The sequence below is a fragment of the Melozone crissalis genome, unplaced genomic scaffold, assembly GCF_028551555.1.
Source record: "Melozone crissalis strain CALT ecotype California unplaced genomic scaffold, PUWL_Pcris_2 ptg000019l_1, whole genome shotgun sequence".
NCBI classification, from domain to species: domain Eukaryota; kingdom Metazoa; phylum Chordata; class Aves; order Passeriformes; family Passerellidae; genus Melozone; species Melozone crissalis.
In genome coordinates, this window is record NW_026535797.1 from 29,338,835 (window position 1) to 29,361,650 (window position 22,816).

The 22,816-nt window shown below is 39.3% G+C and overlaps 1 protein-coding gene across 3 annotated transcripts in view; it reads right to left on the reverse strand.

Moving 5' to 3' along the window:
- Positions 1–741: 741 nt before the first annotated feature.
- The window catches only part of RHOBTB1 (Rho related BTB domain containing 1), a 47,917-nt gene continuing 25,842 nt past the window's right edge, over positions 742–22,816 (reverse strand). Inside the window, exons 3-11 of one of the 3 annotated variants that reach the window (XM_054276953.1) lie at positions 20,274–20,475; positions 19,828–19,931; positions 11,538–11,723; positions 8,828–9,795; positions 8,286–8,404; positions 6,286–6,436; positions 4,648–4,736; positions 3,470–3,575; positions 742–2,966 (exon numbers count right to left, since the gene is read on the reverse strand). In XM_054276953.1, coding sequence (XP_054132928.1) covers positions 2,797–2,966; positions 3,470–3,575; positions 4,648–4,736; positions 6,286–6,436; positions 8,286–8,404; positions 8,828–9,795; positions 11,538–11,723; positions 19,828–19,931; positions 20,274–20,465 — 2,085 coding nt within the window. In that variant the 5' untranslated portion in view covers positions 20,466–20,475 and the 3' untranslated portion in view covers positions 742–2,796. Of the gene's footprint in view, positions 2,967–3,469; positions 3,576–4,647; positions 4,737–6,285; positions 6,437–8,285; positions 8,405–8,827; positions 9,796–11,537; positions 11,724–19,036; positions 19,098–19,827; positions 19,932–20,273; positions 20,476–22,816 lie in introns of those variants that run through there. The other 2 variants (XM_054276954.1, XM_054276955.1) reach the window with 2 other exon arrangements.

Here is a 22,816-nt window from a genome sequence, read left to right on the forward strand (position 1 = left end):
TGTAACATTTTCATAAATTAGCACTTGAAAAGCAAACACTGTACTGAATGTACTTACTTTCAATGTCATTGGCATTGCTTTGTGATTTTTTTCAAAGCTCTTAACATGGCATTCTTTGCATGATATCTTGCAAAAATTGTCTAGAAAAGTACCAACTTTACACATCTATCAATTAAATAAGCTGTATTCAGGAAGCTGAGGGTTTGCTAATAGGTAATGAGGAATTCTGTAAGATGGTTGACAGCTAAGGCAGTGAGAAAGTGGGGAAAACAGTGTTTATACATATTTTAGAGCACACTGAAAACCTTACAGACATCCTGCTGTTTACCTACATTTTTCCTCCCTGTGTCTGTCATGACCAATTAGTTTCATGTCCCTTGGGTAACATCATGCTAATTAAATATTAGAAACCATGGGGAAAAGTGGCAAGAGGTTTGTTTTTCTTTTGCTGTGCAGTTTAATAGTAAGTGACAAGCACCAGCCTTCCAATATCATATGCAAACTGTAGGATTTCCTTGTGACATTCCCAACCATAAATCCTAATGTGCTATGCAAATATGCAAAATTTCAGTAAAATTCAATGAATGACAGCACAACTGAATGCTTACAAGCAGCATTAAAAAGGGAAGGATGCAAGGCAAAGTTAAGGAAGTTTCTTCAAAGAGCTAGGAGACAATTTGTAACTAAACAGTTTTATTTACTTTTTTTTCCAAAATAAAAAACACAAAATAACCACCAAGATTAAAGGCCATAGACAGCATTAACCAAATGAACCAGCCACTTGGTTATAGTAGCTGATAACTAGAATAACTGGATATTATTGCATATACCTCAGGTTCATTTATATATCCATTACAGTTTGGCAAGATTACAATCATACAGTAGCTTTGGTTGTGTAAAACCTAGTAGCAATACTTACTTAAAATGTGACTGCTTAACATTTTATGACAACAGCTATTATTCTGTCTTGACATACCTTCTCTCACTCCATGTTCTTGTCCAATTTTCCACTGACCCAGAATTAAGGAGACATATTTGCAACCATCGTTTATAGCCCTTCTTTATCACCACGTGGTGATGGATCTCAGAGGGGTGGGAATCTCTCCCTTGCTCTCCTCATACAGGTTTGTAGAGCAGCCTCTCCTCCATGCTGGTGGCTCCCACCACCCAGCTGTGGCAGCCTCAGCCTGGCCATGAGTCCGTGCAGAATGCAAATATGTCGAGGTGTTTATGGCTTTCAGGCCAAAGCCTTTCCTGACCTACAGTGCTGGGGGGTGACTGTACTGCCTTGCCTTTGGATACAGAGAAAAAACCACAAACAAACAAACAGCTTTTCACATTGGTGTGCTGAGCGGCCAGCACTGAACAGTATTAACAAACCTAATACACAATACTACCTTGGTTACAGAGTTGTGCCTGAGACACTGCACAGGATTGCATGTGTATGTTCTACAGTCTATGTATTTTAGTTTTGGTCTTTTAAAAAAATGCTCTCATCCTTATGCAATCTAGTGTAACATTGCAGCTTTAGAGTAATGGTTGATAAAAAGTCATAAACACACAGGCTATTTGGAAACACTGGAAGCTTTTGCTTGTCCTGCACCACTTGTGCAGAATTCCTGCCTTTCTGCCATCAGTCTGCCCCCAGCATTCTGGGAACATTTGCTTCCACAGGAAATATATCACCTACTTCAAAATAACCTAAAATTCTCAGTTCTACCTGGGAAAGCTATAAAATAATTTGGATCAAACTGAAGTAATCTTGTTTGTGAAGACCCTTCTTCACTTACAAAATGCTGGAACACTAGATAACTAGATCTACTTGTCTGTGCAGCCCTTTCATTTGCTTGCACTGAAGCAAAAAGGAATTCAGCATGAGGAACGGCTGCATGGTGAAGATCCTGCAGAACAAGGTAACTGCCATGCAGTAATTCAAATGCAAGCAGTGTGACTGCTTTTTGCATTCAGATCCATACTTGTATAAGGATATAAATTAATAAGCCCTTCTAAATGATTTTAGAAACATCCTCTTTGATCTAGACATATAAAACCTCTGAATACTTAGAATCACTAGATTTCACATGGCTCACATATTCATAATTATTTGCACTTACATGGCAAATATTAGAAATACATTTGCCTGCAGTTGAACAGGTAATTATACTGTCTATTATTCAGCTGAGCAAAGATCAAGCACTCTATATCTTGCAGTTATTGGATCTTATTCTAACTCTTTGCTTTAGAAAGAGGAAATAACCATCTAATTATATTACCAGTGCACAGTACTTAGTTTGAAAAAGACAACCTATAGTAGACAGCTAGATTTTTTTCCTAAGATGACTTTTTATGAGATACTCTAAAAGCAGTCTCTTATGACTGAAGATTGTCTATTTCACTGTACTCGCATAGTAAAAATAGTTAAAATCTAATTACAAAGCTGCTACATGGTTATTTTGTGGTCTGTAAAACAAAACAGTATCCAGAATTTTATCTGAACAAAATACACCAGACAGTATAAAAATATTTCCCAACTGGAGATTGAAACATTAATGCTGGATTTGTTTTTTTTGTATAAAAAGTAATGTAATAATGGTTGACATTTATCTGCTTACCAGTCAAAAATATACATATGACTTCAAGGAGCTGTTCCAGGCTCATTTTTAGTGAGCTTGTGCTTTTGACCCTAGAAGTAATAAATGCACAAGTGGAACACAGTTTCCTGAAAACCTGAACTTTTATCTGATTTCTAACAATAAGAGTAACTTCTGGCTATGGATTTCCACTTATTTGCTTTGTTCAGGCAACTACAGCAGAGGAATTCCAGAAGCACCACTTCCGCTTTGAATGATGTTTGTTCAGTGCAACATCTTCCTTTTCTCTCTCCTTTTTAACTCGCTGGTAGTGATCTTCTTCCTTCAAATACCACACAGGCGGCCACCGATGCCTCTCAAAATATTCTTGATTATCTGATGGAAAAAAAACAATTAAAAAATCCCCAAAGATGCCAGTAAGATACACAAATCCCAGAAATGTCTTGCAAAAAGCTATGCAGCTAATCATTGATCCATTTTCTATGCTGGCTTGCTTATCAAGGATTCACCCAGTTTCCTCAAATGCCTTATGTGTGAAAATACTTTGAAAGTGGTTACACACAAGAGGCATTAGTTCACCAAAACTATAAAAAAGCAAGGCCTTTACAGAGTGTATTTTTCATTGCAGAGCCTGAAAAGAGCTCTGTTCCTTTTAGCATCACTGTATTGGGTAAAGAACATGATGCTTGCCCAGCAATCAGGCTAATGATTATGACCTTTCTTTGCAGATAAGAATTTATGAATGCTGTTCAAGATAGCACAAAGGTTCAGTCTCATGGCTTAGCTACGTGAGTTCATCTTTGTGTTTAAGTTTAATCAACTGGGTGGGGAGAAAGAAGGGGAAACCTGATGAAAACTGGCAGGGAAGTTGCCCATACCTGAAGATTTAGCTTTGATTTCCTTGCGGAACTTGGAGCAAACGCTGTTGTAATTGGTGCAGATGTAGTGCAAGCACCAAGCTGCCAGCTGGTTAGCATTGTGAAACTGTGAAGAAAAACAAAGAGCTTATTCCATTTCCTGGGGTTATCATTCATTCTGCAGCCCCTATTAACAGCTAAAGCTAGACTGGTCCCAGCAGATGGTACCTGGCCGTACTGTCCCAGGTGATCATTCTGACTGCCAGCTCTGATCTCAGAGTAAACATGAGCTAGGTGCAGGCCACAGAGGATATTCTAACAGCATAAGAGATATTGCTTCTGTCTCCAACCAGGAGAAGGAAATACAAGAAAGATTTCTCTTCTCAAGATAAAAATGAAATGAAGTGAGCTGCTTTCTCTTGGGAGGGGCTCAGTTCTGGTTTTGCAACAGGATTACAGGCATTGCACAGAGGGTCTCAAAAACAGCTGCAGGGAATCTTGCATGGTAGCCAGTGTTTTAGTGCTACTTCAAGCTAAGCTGCAGCTGACTCATTGTTAGTGTGAAATCAGGAATAATAAAATTTAAACAATATTTCAGCTTGTTCCACTGTAGCTGAGAGTCTGCTGCATTTTGGAAAACAGTTGTGCAGTTTAGCTGTGAGCCAAGAGCTCTCTCTTTTAATTATTTATAGGACTCAAGAAATACTGAAATGCACTTGAACATAAAGAAGATTTGCACATACACTGAACTATCAGGTGATTGACTTTAAGTAGCCAGTTTAAGGATTCAAGAAATGTTTTCTTTGCAGTACAAGTCTAAATATATCTCCAAGAACTGAATTGAAAGGAATGCAAGAATCAATCATCATTACAAAGCTGACCAGCTTAATTACATTGCTTTTCATGTTAGTTAGTGCACCATGGTCATGAAAACATGGAGCTTGGAAGTTCCACAATCAACACAAACTAAAATATATATTTGGAAGACAACTCCTCTGAGGTTACTTAAAGGGATATTTTACCTTTGAACAAATGAAAAAAACCTCCCTTAAAATAGAAGATAGAACTAAGTTTTATTGTCAGTCACTCTCAGAAGTGCAGGCTGTGAGCCACTTGGAAGCAATGCTCAGAACCAGTAGGGAACTAAAAGCAAGTCCAGCAGCTGACCAGAATCTCTCCAGAAGGCTGTGTACACTGACCTGTGCCAGTTCCAAATAGGAGAGGACTTCTCCATCTATTGCAACGCCGCTCATGGAGGCCTTTGTCAGCTCTTGCACTGCGTGCTGCTCTGTTAGGGGAGAAAACTCATCACTCACAGGGCAAGCAGCCACACTGCAAGGTCACACCATGGTCACAAAGAACCCAGGCAGCATGTGCTCCCTCCTCCTGGTGGCAAACAGCATTATGCAGGGGCCATATTCACACAGGTATCCTTAGCAAGCTGAGGTCTGGGGAAGTCAAATCCTGACCTTTAGAGCTGTGGCTGAAGATGTGGTTCATAACCACTTATGGAAGCACAAAGTTCAGCAGCCACTGGTCTTTCTCTGGCATGGGTGCAATATTCAATTTAAATTAGAAATATGGATCAGCTGTTTCCTTTCAGTCATACTTTAATCAACAGTGCCACTGAATTATTTATTAATGGGTATTCACACAGCACAGATAAAGAGGGCTTGAAGTGACCTTTTCTCTAAGTTTTCGGATTGGCTGTTCCTAGGGATTCAGATGAAGGCTGACCAGCCTCCCTCAACAATCACCTCAGTTCAAGATTCTCCTTAACCCCTTCCTAGAATCTTAAAAGTCTGAGTGTTTTTTGGGAAACATTTGGCAGCTGGTTTGATTCTGCTGGGTTCAGGTGCTGGCAGTAGCCTTTGGACTCAACATTTATTCACCAAGAAATAAATGAAATGAAATATTCTTAATACTGAATATATGTTTACACTGAAATGAACTTAAAAAATACCCAAAACTTCAGCTAAAATATGCAAATAAAATCTGGCAATAAAGATTTGGTCTGTATGAACCAGTGAAGACAACAGACACAGTCCTGATGCACAGCGGAAAGCGAGCCAGGGTTTGGTATGTGATTAAATTTTGCCTAAATGTAGTCCTGTAAGTAGGTGTAGCTTTGTTTCAGCTCTCTCTGAGTTTTGGTCTTGGACATGTCTCCAGAACAATGCCAAATTACTGACCCTCAGAGAAACAAATTAAACACAACACTACCCAAACAATTCCAGAGGTTGGGGTTGTGTATGGATTTATTTTTAAAACTTTAGTGGTATTCTAACCTGTAATTTTTCTTTAAATATGGGATTGAAAAGGTTTTCTTCCTGAAATGAGGGTTGAGTCCCCATGGATATACCAAAATATCCAATTCTCATCTAGTGAAAAGGGACCTACACAGCATTTCTAAAAACATGATCATCTAGGTAAGTTTTGAATTAGCTCAGTTACTCTCTTTGAACAGAAATATAAAGTGGAGCACTTCATTCATTACTTAATGGAAAACCCAACATCCTTCCTGGTTTTAGGTAAATTAACAACAACAGAATGGATATTACAATCCACAGACATTATCCTCAATGCTAAAGAGAAGGTTTACTCTTGCTGTTTTTAAAGCACAGAAAACTTCAGTGTTCTGAGCTGGATTACCATGAAACTAAAAAAGGCAAGAGAGAGGCAAATACATTTCTCTGTGTGAAAATATCAATTTGCATTACAATACCCCTCTCAGAAAAAAAAAAAATTCTCTGACATTTGAGAAAATGTGATGTGTTCCAAAAACCATTAAAGCAAATTTCAGCTGTTGCAGAAGATACTGGCCAAAAAATTGTTACCTGCTAGAGCAATCAGGTGAGGAAGGCAAAACCTATTTGCCAATGCAATTAACTCAAGGGTGTCCAGTTCCTGACTGGAGGACAGTTGCTTGGTATACAAGTAATCTAAAACTGCTTGCATGGAGGTCTTGTTTATGTTGGGCAGAGCTACCTGGAAAAGATATTTAAGAAGAGAATGTGTAATTACTAAGAGATTTTCATATAGCAGCTGTATTTCACTTCTCCCACTTTGCTTGTTTCTCTTCAAGGCATTTCAGAAATGCAGGGAAGACATTTTTCAAAGCAGAAATGCCCCATTCAAGTTCAAGACTGCCAACAGGTAAGCATTGCTCCAGAGTCAGATCCTTTGCCAGGTTATATCCAAGCTGGAATTGGATCCACATCAAACAGTGACTCTGTTCAATGCTCTCTAGCCTGCAAATTGACAGCTACACATAACAGCCACTGAGCACTTCCCATGCCAAACCTCCCTTGGTGGACTCCTTGAGGAATGCAATCTATCTGCTCCTGGCAAGGGATTTTCTGTGGATTCTGAGAATAACAGAAAACAAAGGATAACAGTAAAACCACCCCTCTGTCTTTTGGTAAATAACCAAATTGTCCAGGTAAACAGGGTTGAGAAGGAACTGAGAACTGAAGAAATGAGGGAAAAAAAGGTAAGCCCTTTCTGCCCCACACATGTAGTGAGTGTAACCAGCATGGAATGAAGCTGCCAGGACTAGGATAAAAACTGTCTAATTTCTCATGCTAAAGCATAAACCTTTCATGCATATCAGCCACTCTGGGAAACAGCTCAGTTCTCCAAGTGAGAGCAGCTAGCTGTGAAACTCATTCATTATTGATGTATTTTTGTTAATGCAGAGAACTGTAAATTTAATGAATGAGTTTGTAAAATTTGCCCCAAATACATAAAAGGTAGTATGTAAAAATAGATGGTTTTTATTATTTGTAAACCATTCAATTCATATCTACCTATATTTTAAAACTTCCAAAAGCATTACTGAATGCTTTAAACTCTACAAAATGGAAGCTAAATATTTTAAATTGGAATGATGAGCTAAGACTGTGAAGCTAATAATTAAAAATAGGCTGGTAGAAAAGAAATGCATATTCTTCATTGCCAAATGCTGCCTACTAGAATCAAATGATTTATTTTTATTGAACCACTTGTTGAGTGTGCCTCTGGGAAAAGAATTATGTTTGCAGCTGTATTAGAAGAAGCCAGAAAAATCTAAGTAGAAAAATATCTATCAGGATATTAAACACAAAAAACTTTAACACTTCATATGAGCATAACTGGAAAGTAACAAGAAAAACAAATACAAACAACTGGATAAGGCACAAGAAAAAATATTAGCAACATGTCTGGAATTTGAAAAACAGACCATGAAGGCACATGAAAATACAGGGCTTCTTCTGCAAAATCTTATTCAAAGCATTGAGATCTTTTGAACTGTATTGCATACCTGCTTTAGTCCAGAGGACAAGATGATGCATTACGGAATCTAGGCTGAGTTTCTACTAAAGTTAGTAGAATTTCTGAAGTTACCTCAGTTTCTACTGTGAAAACAGCTTCCTTTTCTAGTTTAACACTCATATGTCTTTAACCCTTTTTTATCTTTAATTTCTTTATCAATGTCCCTGCCCCAAGTATTCTTTGTAGTAATTTTGATTTTATAAATATACATTCACAAAATCTAAAAAATTATTTTAAAGAAATTCACAAATTCCTACTTAATTTTCTTCCCCACATTTAATATTTGACAGGACTTTGTGTTTAAACACAGTCCAGTGCTGGAGGAAGATTTGTGCATTGGAGAAAGTATGTTGTCTTCCTGGGCAGCCTTATTTAATGCTTTAAGAAGAAAAGCACCCCAGGTTTGCAAGGAAGAATAAATCCCTGATTTTAGGGATTGTTGCAACCTTTCAAATAAATGATGCTTCCATCATCCTAAATCCATCAGACATTGTAAACAAAAGAGACAAAAATAGACAAATACCTCACTGTTGGAGCTTTCAATAAATGATCCTCCAAACATAGCAGACATCCACTCACAGCTGCAGATCAGCAGTGGCTTGTGGGCCTTGATGCTTCCATCGTCCAATTTAAATGTCACATCTGCCATGGGAACAAAGGCACAGCAGTGCTGCAAGTCTTTGCTTAGGGTGCAACTTGTTCTCAAGAATGTGTTTCACCTGCATGCTGTTAACCAAGGACTTCCTTCATGTCCCATGACCTCCACCTCAAAAATAACTCTTGCACTTTAAATAGTTAATAAAAAGCTTTAATTGTAAAGGGTGATATTGAATGTTCAACATTTCTGAGAATTGGGTGGCTTATTTAAAAGCTGAGTAGATTTTGAGAAATGTAACTACAGAATCCCAGGCTGGAACAGTTGGTCTGGGTAACACCACAATTTTGGGGTCATCCCTCCTCTCAGAACAATGTAAGCTGTCACACTGTTTGAAGTCTATGAAGTGACAGTAACATGGATGAGAAAAAAAACCAGTTCTCTTCCTGCTTAAGCATGTATTTACTTACCAGAAAATGTCCCTTTGCAAAGGCACTCTTTTATCCGATTAGCTTTCCTGACATGAAATGCTTTAGTAATCTCTTGATTCATGAAGGCTTCTTTATTCATAATATTCTCCACCATCATTCTCAAGTCAAAGACTTCCAAGATTTCAGCAATCTGAGCCAGTCTGGTGAGGTCTTTTTCGTTTTCATCCAGTTGGCCTGTGTATAAAAACTGCAAAACAGTTTTAAAAGGTGCAGCCTGCACAGAAGAATCCATTTTTACCACAGTTACAGGACATGTCCTCTTTGAGACAGGATTCACTTGCATTTCCTTGTGCATACTAACAAACCCCTTACCCCAGCAGGACAGAGATCTTGCTGCAGAGTTTGTTTCACCAGATTCAGATTCAAGCACGTTTAAAGACTCACTACTTCCTGGTGGGGGAATTTTAACATCAAGAGATTTCAAGGATGCCTCGTCACTGTCACTGTTTGTCTCAAGGTGACTCGTCAGAACATCCTTACTTGTATTTTCTTTATTACACTGTGTTTCATCCAAGTATGGACTTTCCTCACATTCCATTAAGAAAAGGTCATAAAACCTTGAAGAGGAGGTAGCTAGGTAAATCTTGTGAGCAAAAATGCAGTCCTGCTCCTGAAGAACAAACATGACATCTGCACACAGCGGGCTGTCCAATAAATATCCAGCTTCATTCATGCTCGGCGTGGGACACTCAGGAATTTTGATAACTGGAGGAGGGGCTTTTGGAGGTAGGAATGGAGCCTGAAGCAAAGGTTTTTGGACCTTCTTCAAATGAGATTTCCAGAATTGTAGGTGTCTTCTGGAGATCAGGGCAGCTCTAATTGCATTGTCAAACACATCTTTAATTCCAAACTGGTCAAATACACTGGTTTCATAGTAGGGTATCCCGAGTTCCTTGGCAACCTCTCTGCCTCTCTCTGGTGGCAAAATGTCTCCCCTTTTTATTGGCCTAGAGTAAATAAAAAATGAACCTTGTCACACAAAGTTATGCTAAAAAGCATGGAATTTTACCAAATATTCAGCACTAAATCTAAGATAACCATCATTCAAATGAAACAAAACATAAAATTAGGTGCACAAAGCCCTTTGGAAATCTAAAATCACGACTCTAGAGAGTCATAGAATAGCATATGCTTTTAATTTCATTTAAGTTTGGTGGTGCCTTTGTAATGTTACTAAATATATGTAGAAATCATGTAGGCAAAATGGAGCTGCCTCTTACTCAAAGTGAAATTTACAGTAAAAAAAATTGATAGGATACTCGAGAGCTTTCATTACTTAAAATCCTTCTACCACCCCTTACTACTCAGATATTCTGTCACAACCATCATTTGAACACAAATGGAAATTATCATGACATAAAAAATGCCCTAAATACAGCTAAATATGAAATGGAAATATTCCTTAAGCTCATGCTTTTTAAAGAAAATCATAGTATCCTACAACAAAAGAGTAACAAGACACACTGCAAGAGATAGGCTTGTTTTGGCTGCAGGAGTATTATGTGGGAACCCACGAATTTCCAGAGCAGCTCTAGTACATGATACAGGGTAAACAAACCAGTAAAAAGTCTGGGCTAGGATCCATTTTCCCAGCATAAAAAAAAAAAAAAATCATCTCCCCAGAAGACACGACCCAAGAGTGTGTTCTGTGAGCCCACCATATTGGGCAGACACGAGCTGGCACAGATGGAACACGCCCCAGACAACAGCTTGCTGAGTGCCAGCTAATAAATAACCAGTTCAGGTGGCAGGAGCCTGTGCCAGACACACAGAGCTCTGACTCAAACTTACTAATGGTGAAATCAGGGAGCAGGATTAGGGCAGAAGAGGAGTTTTGAAAAAACACAATTTCCTTTTTAAAGAGTCAATCAAAAAGCCCACCCCACCCTCACAACAAAGAAATGTTTAATGAACAAACAGACCTATAAAAATCATATTGCTAAGTCAAGAGTTTGACTGCAATGCAATGCAAAGTTTTCTAAGGGCCCACAAAATATTAATCCAATCTCTTTACGGAAATTTGTTACAATACAGTCATTAATTACACAATCATGGATATTATTTCCGTGAATCTGGTCTCATTCAAATTCCCATAAAAGGAATAAATTAGAAGCAAGCCAGTTATTGTGGGACTGTTGTTGCCAAATATGTGAATGGTTGTATTTTGTATCTGGGAGAGACAAAGCTTCTCTAGAACAACCACCAAACTCTCCTTTAATCTGAGAACTTTTAGAAGTTTAATTTGCAACCATTTCATTTTCTGCTATGATCTAGGATTACATTTAGCAAAAAAACCAAACCCTGAGAATTAAGAAAATTTGAGTAGAATCTGCCAGTTTAAAATAGTACCTGACAATAGTGAGAGGGTAGGACAGGATACATATGTTCATGGAGAAAAATACCTAAGAAAACATTCAATAATCATTACCATCTCTATCTTACCGTAGTGTTCTGCCACCCAAACACGTTTAGATTGCCCATGTGCAAAACTTTTGTGGGAAACTTAATAACTGTGTGTGTTAAAGAACTAACCAACTCAGACAACAGAAATAAAAAAAGAAGAAAGCACATATATTCTCATTGTACCAAAAAAAAGGAAACTAGGCTCTCCAGTTTCTCTTGTGCAAGTGTTGTACCTGACTACCAAGGTGATTTTTTTTTTAAATTCTCATTTTTGTTTAAACTTTACCTTGCCAGAGGCCGTCTGGCTCTGTTAACAGCCTCGAGGTCGGCGTAGCGGAGATCCAGCTGGCAGCCCACCAGGATGACAGGTGTGCGAGGACAGAAGTGCTTGATTTCTTGATACCACATTGTTTTCACATGATTCAGGGAATTAGGATTAGCAATTGAAAAGCACAGAACAACAACATCAGATCTAGAAAGGAACAAGAAAATATCTGATTAAAACCCCACAAATGATTTTTGCTGCAGTTTCACCTATTTCCATTACTCTGCTCTGCTCTTTGACAAACGTGCTGACACCCATATATCAGAGTAGATGTTGTTGGTGCAGAGGTGTGAGAGAAGCTACACATTTCACCACAAAAGCATGGGAGCACAAAGCCACATACCCAGGAAGCACTGCCCCTCTGTGCTGAAATGATCCCAGCACGTGGGAGCGGAGCACTAAGAAGAGAGGTAGGGCTTTCCATTCTCAACTTTTACACAGCAGTTACTCACAGGCTGCCACTGCTCCTGAAACAATTCTGCTGACTGGACACCTAAATTGCAGTTCAAAGATCATTGGTGCTTAGGAATTAGAGAGGAGCTGTGCAAAACTTCAGAAGAGCCACGCAGGCAGACAGATCACTTGTGAACTTGGCATGGAGAAATACCTTTACTGCACGGTTTGAAGTACTGAGGTGGTTGCTTTCGCAATGTGCTTTGCACAGCAATTCTGCAATGTCTTTAATAAATAACCTGTTAGAAGGGCAAACTACTGCAGAACGACCACTTCTACAATATCAGCAAAAATAAACATTACAGTGAAAATAAGGTCAGTAAACTGTAGAATAGGACAGTGGCTTAAATTAGACTAAGCACGGCAATATTTGCAGGCTTTTAAAGATTTCTAAGAAAACAGAAAGTACTTCACTAAATGAACTTGCTATATAAATTATAAGTATGAGGATTAAGGTTGACAGTTCATCCACTGAACCACAGCCTAACTCTTGTCAGAGCTGGCACCCAAAGGCAGAGAAATGATTGAATGCTTGTCTCAGGGCATATCTAACTAGGGGCAATTTCATTATTTATAAACAAGCAGTTCTTGAGCTCTTGGGTCTCTTATGGGTAAAAAAACAGAAAGAAAAGAAGGAAAAAAAAGTTGAATTTAAACTCTTAAGAAAAATTGGCGAGAAGGGACATTTTGAGGAAGCAACTTATTGCTACAGAAATGTCAGCAGGATAAGCTCAGCAATGCCATCTCTATCTCAGTTCTATTATTCTTTAATTTAGCACCAATGTCTTGTATCTGCAGTTTGTGTCATGTACAGAGCATCAGCAGCACTGAATCTTAACATTCACCTTTTAAATAATGAAATACCTCCTCAGTAGTGCTGCTTTCTACATTTCACTGAGGGCATAGATATATCCAGCTATTTCTAAAGATAGCTGCACACAATATGGAGACTGCTGTGAGCATCAATTTAATGCAAGAGAAATGCTCCTGCTCCAAATTTCTGTCTTATATAAACTGCAACACATCTGTCATATCCAGGAACAAGGCCTTTTCAAACTGGAAAGTTCTCTGGTAAATAGTGAAGGGCTAAGCAGCCAACACAATGGTCTGCTGCACAGCTGAGGCAAACATGCTTTAAACTCAAACTTGCTCTATTCGAGATCAGGTAGGAGTAAAACCTAAACCCCAGCAGACATTTGCTCAGATCCCAGAAAGAGAAATCAATGTACAGCTAAGGTACAAAAAACTCTGTGTTACATGTATTCTAATAGGGTCAATTGTTGTTTAATTCAAGGCCATCACAACTCTGGAGTGGCAAGCATTGGCTGCCTGGCTGCTCCTAACTACAGCTAAGCATCTTACAGAGACAGCCTGTCAGCATCCTTCAGAAATTAATACCTAAGCCCAGTAATTGCAGTCACGAGGACCCAACCCTCCTGACCTTACAAGCCACAAGACACACATCACATCTCCCAGAAAACCAAAAGGAAATGACTCCAGCAGGTGTTCACAGACAGGACACACCAGTCCCCAGGTGCACAGGGCTGGGCACAGCCTGTGCTCAGGAGGGAGCCAGGGTGAGCTGTGTCCCTGGGCAGGGCAGGCTGCCCCAGCACAGCCCTGCATGGCTTACAGCCCTTGCCAAGGCAGTATCATGTTTTTGCCACCGGGGTCCTTGAGCAGCTCCTTGCCTCTGACCTTTGCTGGGAAACTGTAAAACAGAGAGGAGCAAAGCTGGGTTCTTCCAAAACTCACTGCACTGCACTAACAGGATATTGTCACCTTACTGCCTTCCACATGGAAAGAACAACAGAGTAAAGAGGTAAAAAAAAGTGACTTGCAAATTATTTATCTTGTATTTATCCTATTATTTATCCTGTATTTATTCTATTATTTATCCTTTCCCCATAAAACAAAGATTCCTGAGAGTTCTGCACTGGACAGAGAGAAATTAATGTTCTGTGCCAGGAACAGGACGGATGGGAAAGCACTGGGTAGTGGCAGAGTTCACACGCTGAACCAGCACCACAGCTGCCTCTGCTAGCTCACAAAATACAGCCACTCCATCATAATAAATTAAGTTTTCATTCAAGTCATAAGCACAATTTGCACTCAGTACCAACTGGAGACAGAAATGGATGAGGAAGATTAACCAGCTACATAGAACTGTGAGCATTTCAGGAAAGGTGTCCTTTGGAAACTTTAATTAAAGTACCTACGATTCCTATTAATGTCAAAGGCACATTTACAACTTGCTGACACTGCAGTATAAAGTTTGGTTCGACATTTGTTCATAAAAAAGCAGACCCTGTCAGGTTAAAATATGCATGAATATTTCCTAAACATTAAAAATTTACCAATGTTATTTTAATATTCTCAGGGAATGTAAAAGGGTGTGATTTTTTAAAATGCCTATTCTACTGCTGTTTTTGTGCAGTTACTTTTTGTGTTGGTTATCTAGAGAATGAGAAAGAAGAAAAAAGAAGTAAACCTGATTTTTCCTTTCTCTCTGCAGCAACATATTCACAAATACAAGCTGCACTTATTCTAAAACAAATTTCATAGCCATTTCCCAGTAAAATTCAGGAATAATTCAAGAAACATTTTTATAAACCTGAACACCAAGAAGTGTTTTATAGAATCACTGAACAGTTTGGGTTGGAATAGACCTTAAAGACCAACACTTTCCACCCCCCTGCCATGGAAAACCAGGAAACCCAGACTGAGATCCTGAGACCGTGGGAGTGGAAAACAGCACAAGAAATCCACCTAATACCTATTCACAAAGAAATAATTCACTAAGGTCAAGATTTTGACAAAAAGTAGCTTCCCACACTTATCATTTCCAAAAGATTTTGATGTTGCCTTGCAGCCTTTCAGTGTAGAGCCCAAATGCCACCTTTCCACCCAGCCTCTGACTTAGGAAGGCAAGGCAAAATATGAAATTATGTAATACCACAAATAACAACTGCCACATACTTTTTTACTCCTTAAGGAAGGATTAAAGCATTGGAAGTGTCCTTCTATTATAGATAAATTATGTATATATCCGGTTGAGCCTCAGGCTCGCTAACAGCCCCATTGGGCACACACCTTTCTAAAGAAGGAAGGATTCCTAACAGAAATTCCATAGCAACCTCTTTCTACTCACAGTATGGAACCATGGTGGGATGCAGAGGAGAGAAGTAGGTCTGCATTAATTTCAGTGGCCTAAGAATATAAAGCATTTACTTCCCCATCAGCTGAATGAAAGAGCCTCAAATGTTCATACAGGTAACAAAAGAAGAAAAAAACAGTGCATACACATAGCCTATCAAAATAAAGTTACTGGAGAAAGCTGTCTATGTGACCCTCTACTTATTACAGTCTTTCTTGGGCCTAAGTCAAACTCAAAAGAGAAAAAAATCATGAAATCATGACAAATATATGTATATGTTGTAAAAATGGTTTTTCACAGTTCTTCATGATCATATGATGAACCTAAATGGTTATAAACCACTGTAAAGTAGAAGGGGAGGCTCACAAATTTGGGTAGCTGAAGATGATTTGAAGATACTACCTATTGCTTATTTGTGGCAGAAAATGTGACAAGAGGAAGCAGCAGAGCTGAAGACACCTGAAATAACTGGATTCCCCATCAGCTGAGCCTCTGCTAGTGCAGCAAGAGACTGCGCTGTGTCTGTTCAGTACCTCTGCTCTAGAGAGACATCTCTGAGGAACACTCCCAACCCAGGCCAGCAATGGCTTTAGAGGCACAGGGAATGTGTGAGCTTTCATTCACAAGGCACTTCTGAAACCCCAGACCTTCTCTAGAGAAAGGAGGGGAGCTGCTGGCCCAGCCTCAGTTCAGGCACCAGCTGCTCCATGACAGAGGGCACTGATCTAACGAAAGGCAGACCAGCTTTGTGAAGCCACAAACCTCACCCTAATCTCACTGAATTTGATGAATGCAAGTACCATTTTACATCAAAGCTACCTTGGTTTTGTTCTTACAGAAACAGCATCATCATTGTCCCTTGAGGAAAAAAAATTCGACAGAGGTTGGTGGCAGTCTTCAGATATCAGTGATAAAGCTCTGTTCTCATGGACTCCTTTCAGCAGCATTCCAAAACTATATTTTTAGGGATTCAATTACATTGGAGTAACTGGTAAAGGGAATTGTAATCACACAGAAAGTTAAATGCATGTGTTCCTCTGCATGCATACAATACCCACAAGGCTTAAAAAATCCATTCACAACAGAGGAAATACTCTAAACCTATTTTAAGAGACTCTGTCAGCAGTCTAACAGCAAGACTCATTCACATTCGTAAGTCATGAGGAAAAAGCTGTTTTCTGTCCATGCTGCATGAACAGATTTTGTTTGGTCTACAGCTCATATTTAAGTTGCAAGTAAATAAGTCATCCTGGCTGAATTAGCTAACAACCCCCATGCATGGTATTGAGAATAAATATTTGATTGAATTAACTCTTTGCAGGTTTGTGCTTATGTTTACACATACTAGAGCTGCATGTTAAAAACCCCCAGGATACAGAGGCTATTTATCAAATTAGCCAAACATGTTCACCTGAGGGAGGAAAACAAAAAAAAAAAGAAAAAGAAAGAAAAAAAGAAAGGATGCAAAAGGGGAGAAAAATAACTACAAGCCAGCTTCTAGGATTAGCTTGAACATGATGATATGTTGACAGTCTCATTCAAAACCAGACTGGACAAGAGGATGGGAGATAGTGAATCCTGACAAGTTGAAATGTAAATTAAGATGTTTTGTCTTTACGCTTGCCTCCCAGAGAAACTGCTACAGAATAACAACTCGGACTTTAAATGAAGTTCACACCTCATCTGCAGACTTAGAGAATACAATAGCACCCAGGGTAGGTTGTTATTAAACCAAGAGGTGGCTGGGAGCTGGAAATCAATACACTAAATCATAACCAAGGCATTATCATTTTACAGCATTTTGGGATGATTGTGCACCAAATTAAACCCTACAGGAGATTATTAATAATTGGCTGCTTGGCATCACATACTCCTTAAGATGAACTGAACAGGATATTTCCAAAACTAAAGCACACACTTTAGTCTAAGGGGGTGAAAAATGTCATTCTGTAAACTGCAGCAAATATTTCCACAAGTCTCTGCAGCCACATCCCCCTCACTCCCTTAAGCTGTCAGGAACTGTTTCCCAAAGCTCCCAGAGGAGTGTGATTATTAAAGTAAACACCACAGAGCAGAATGCAAGCTGATCTCACTCTCCATACTCCCATTAAGGGATGGCAGAGAAACATTAACTATTCCATCCCCAGTGGCATTCAAATGTTTCTCTAGTCCTGTCACACAAAAACAGTGGAAAACAGATTCCTTTTCCCCTCCTTTCATGTTTCTATCTGTGAAAAATAAAGTTAAGAAGGATTTATCTGTGCTACAAGCCCGATTAACTGTTCACCCAGTCATCTATAGCATAATCTATTTATGTAACATTTTCTAGAACTGTATGAAGCAAACTTTTCCAAGGAGCAGCAGGCGAGTTAATGACTTGCTGGTTCTTGTTACACCAGGTTTAGGACAATTAGAGGTCTTGGCTGAATGTTTGCTGGAGTAAGCCTTCCCCTGTGTAAGGTGCAGATGCACAGAATTTTTTTAAGAGAACCAAAGGATTATATTATTATATGATCCTTCAGACAATCAAAACACAGGGCACTTGCAGGTGTAACCTTGAACAGTTTTCCATGAAATTGGCCTTTCACTGAATTGCAAGACTTGACACAGCTGACTAGACTACAGCTCAATGTACAGAGGTGATTTAAAATAAATTCCTAGAAATATGAACATTCAGCATTGAAAAACTAGTTTTAAAATGCCAGCCCAGATGAAGTACTAAACAGTCTACTTTGACTGCAGCATTAACATTCTTAAAACAAGCAGTTACCTAAGTGTTTACAATCACAACATTTTAAAACTGAAATTCTATTTATAAAGTATTTCTGTAGAGCTTCCAGTTACTTTCTTCATTAATAGACTTGCAGAAAAACCACTAACAGGGGAGCAGGCTTCCAGAACAGCCTTTTAAAGCTAATTAGGATACAGCAAACCTCATTCTACACAAGTTCAGTTCTGCAAACCTCACAAATGAATCACTGTGTTCATATGCTTAATCCTTGAGATCTCAAGTTATTCACGTCCTCCTTGGCGTTTGCAGGATTAGAATCTAAGCATGTTGCTTCCTCCCTCTCCCATCCTGTCAGTAAATGTGGGATCAGGGTTCAGAACATGCCTGATTCTGCTCTCCTAATCTCCAGTAATCTTCTCAGTGACACAGTATCTGTTGCAGAATATCGGGAGGCCACATCAAAGCGGAACAGTGAGTGGAAACATGAAGTTACATCCAAATTTATCAATGCAGGCTCCACATGCTGCCAAAAGGTAAAACAGTATCTATGGACATCTTCCAGTAGCACTAAATATTAAGGTAAATATTACCTTAAAGTCCGTAACTTCTCTCACAGAGCTTATTTACAAATGGTACAGGTTGTGCAGCCCAGATGTGTTGTTGTTTCCCGACAGAAAATTCCAGGTAATTCATGACTGTGAAAACTCAACTAACAGTGCTGTACATAAAGGAGTGTTGTACAAACATACAGAGTTCTGAAACCTGAAAATTTAATGGGTGGATTCAACCAGGAGAACCCTCTCCAGCATTTCTAAGGGGTAGAGAATAGAGAAGACCATCCTCCTTCAAAATCACTTGTGTCATCAGGCAGCACAGACAGAAGAAAAACAGCAAGACAGTACAGTTTGGTCACATGCAATAGAAAGCTGGGGCTGACACTCTACAAAGGGCATTCATTCCCAGCTGGAAAAAAAATGTGTCTGTCTGTGAAGGTCTGATCAACTGCAGTGACCGAAGCAGATATGAAAAGGTTATGAAAAAGTTCAACAAGGTGAAAAAAATGTGTGAGGACTGAGACCTCTCAAAAGTGAGTTATGAAAATATATGTCCAAAACCCACCTTCAGCTCAGTATTTGCCTAATACAGCTGTTCTGCTGTCTGTACTGCCACAAGGTCAGATCTAATTAAACAAACCAGAAAGACTATCACTGGCTTCAGTCCTTGCTGAAACTATGCTGAACTTTTACAAACACATGTATAAACACACACATATATAAGAAATGCTGGAAAAATCTAGATCACATTCATTTAAATATATATTTATTATACATGTATTTTTAGAATTTCCAGGGTTAATTGATTCACTAACAGACATTTTATATTCATAGAAGGAAAACCTCAGCTTTAATTAAGGAAATACAGAAGAGCCTCATCTTTCATGAATCTAGCTCTGCTCTCAAGAGGTTAGCTGCCCATTCAACATCAGAGGTTTTAATAAAATAAATATTTCATTGAGTGAGAGTGATATTTCCCAACATCTCTCCTTGTTTGTTGCTTGTTAGGCAATTATATCAAACACTGCTTATACAGGCAGAGAATGCTCATGTTCAATTTTCTGAAGCTACGATCTTATTTTGGAGAATGTACTTTAAAATTCAAAATAGGACAACAGTTGTTGACAGAGCTTAGCAGGCTGTTCAAGGAAATGTAGCATAGTAAAACTATGCTGCTTTTTAAATATTTATATCTTTTTAATCCTTCCAGCAGTTAATCCTCTTTGCAGTGGGCAGGAGCATGAATACCCGTGATTGCTAAGTCCTTGCTTTTCAAAATTTAGATTTGCAATTTATTTCTACCCCAAAATTTGAATGCATTAAGTATTTCTTAAAATTTTACTTGGATCAATTTACCTTCCATAAGCAAAGCGCCTGTCTTTGTGGTGGTCCCCAAAAGTATCCCACAGCCTGAGAGAAACACTCACTTCATCCACAACATCTCTTGAGCGTTCAAGGACCTAGAAGAGAACACACAGAACATTCTCTGCCTCCATCAGACAATTACTTTGTAATTCACCCCATCAAAAGGTCCAAAACATACTAGGTCAAGGATCTATCTCATGCAGTTTTTACCAAAAGATGTATCTTATAAATCAGGCAGAATATTTATATCCCTAAAAACAGGTTTGATAAAGAAATTACTTCAGAACGAGAGGTGTATCAGAGCATGGCTGCAGCAGAGGTCACTCATAAAATACTTGTGAGCTCATTGCTGCATCCTGGCAGGGTGAGGCTTGCCAAGAAACAATAGCAGCACCTCGCAGCATGTGCTGCACACCTTGCACACCTGCAGCCCTTACCTCCTGGCAGACACGGTACTGATCAATGGCCCAGACGGTCGGGACGTGCGTGGCCAGCAGCTGATACTGAGTCAAGGTTGTGTTGCAGGCTCTGGCACAGATCAGACGAGTCTTTCCCACTGCGTTATCTCCAACCACCACACACTTGATAGTTTCAACGTTGGGTCTTTCGTAGTCCATGTCAATGTCCATTTACCAAAAACTGGAACAAGACAGTTAAAGTCGTTTTCTACTTCTGCGTGAAAACAGTGCTGTTTAGAATCAGAGCCTTTTACTTCCTCTTCTTGAGAGATGCCTGGAGACGACAAACTCTTAAGGAAAAGTGTGTGGTGAACTGTCCCAAAGTAAGCCAGCCAGTCCTTTAAATACTGCTCAGTTATGCAAATACACAACTATTTGGACCACAGTGCCTTTATGTTGCTCACATGCTATTTTCACTTTGGTTTCTGTAAACACAAGCCTGTTTGCAGAAGATAGATCTTGGTAAAACAAGGACAGCTAGCGTAAACTTACCTCTTGCTAATACTTTTTATGCCAGGAGGAAAAAAAGCCTGGGCATCAGTGGGTTTAACCTGAAGGATACCAGTATAAACCTGCCTTCTGCAGTCCTGCCCATTCAGGATTTGATTTAGGGCTGTCCAGACAATATTGCTAACAGCAACTCACACAGACGGCTTTAGCACACAATAAAACTTGTATAACAACTCCAGAGACTGTTCACTACAAAACCACAATTCCCATTACACCCTGCACATATCACACATTCTTCCTTGTCCAAGGAAAAGTTTTTACAGATCATGGACTAAAATGAAACCAAAGAGCCAAGCAGGAGCTTGCAAATATACTTATCTATACCTAGAAATTCTTTTTGATGTAAAGTGAAGAGAAGAAGTTTTTTGAAGATACTGTCCTCATGGAAACATATTATTGAAAGTATTTCCTTAAATATTCTATGGCAATATATTGAACAAATGCCTGGATACAAAGGCAAGCTGGAAGAAATGCATATTTGAAAGACTAAAACCAACTCAAGCATTTTTACTACAGTCTGTCATTTTCCTATGTGGGATCATAGTTTGATGTATCTGAATTTGATTTTCTAATGTCTAGCAGTCTGCTGAGCAATCTGGACTCTGCCAGGGAATTGTAATCAAGGAGGGAGTACAGGGAAAATGCAAGTCACAAACCATTACAGGAAAGCTTGCCTAATAATCATTTCAGCAAGGAACCTACAGCAATTTAATTGACAAAACACAGGTCATCGTCTGGAGTGGTGATGTCCTCTTTTCTGAGAAGAAAGCACTACAGATAAAGAAATCCAATGACTTGTTTTAATGCCTTTTTTAATATTCACATCTCCTTCACACTTAGATATAGACTATATATTAGCTGTCAGGCTGTTTAAAATAACAGATTCAAGCTATTTTGGTGCCCATTTTTCACTGTCAGAGGCACTATGTTCTTATTTAAGCAAAAATCATGTTTAGTAACTACTAGTCAAACACTGATTTTAACCGTATTCTTTTTCATTATTTAAACTGATGAACACCAAGAAACAAAAGTCCTTGTAAGAACTCAAGGTTATCCATTTAGATAAAATTTTGACTATGGGCTATGTGCTAATAACTATAATGGCTAAGGCACATTTGTAATCTTCATTTATGTGTGGATGGAGGAGTTAGGGACGACACAGACAAGATGCAAGAGTGATTTTTGCCACTACTATGTCACACTGATGTTTCCACAGACACTGAATGCTTCTGGAAATGCTGCAGCACAGACTCTCAAAATAAGAATACATTTTGAAGTTATCCTACCCGGGACTGAAACAGCCCAGACACTTGGCATCCTGTCCCAAGTGCATGGTTGCACAAGCAGAGCTCTGCAATGTGCCAGATGCAGAGCAGAGAACACTCTTTGAACACACACACAAACACACACAGAGCGTTGGGCACACGTGAGCCCTCAGGGTCTCATGACTCCAGCACCGGGGTTTGGGCTGGTGAGGACACAAAGATGTTAGAGACAGCCTCCATCCATTCACCTGGCCTGTGACCTGCATCCTGACAGGTTACTGCCCTGGAGGTAGAGCACTCCAAAGGCTCCCAGTTCCCTTCTGTGATCCAGCCCCAGCAGCCTGCTGGATGGAAGCTCCCACGAGGCTCGTCCTGGGATGGCCACGGGCTCTGTCCCCTCTCTGTGATTCCAAACTCAGGAAGAGAACCCAGAGCTAACTCCTTGTTCCTCCTCAGTCACAATATGAGTAAAAGTACAAAAACCCCCTCTTTTTTGTCTCCACACTACAGAGAACATGGTATGTCCCTACACCATGGCCTCATAGGCAGGGCCCCAAATGAGTAGCAAAACCCCGAGAGCTTTCAGCACGTGATCTTAAAAAGTTTCAAGTCTGAGAATAAACAGCAACTCCCTTGACATATTATGTGGGGGTATTAAATTACTTCATATTTTATTCATGCATGGACTAGACATCACAGATGGAATGTGGAAATGTTTACAAGGCTAGAAAGCAAAATGAAGGAGCA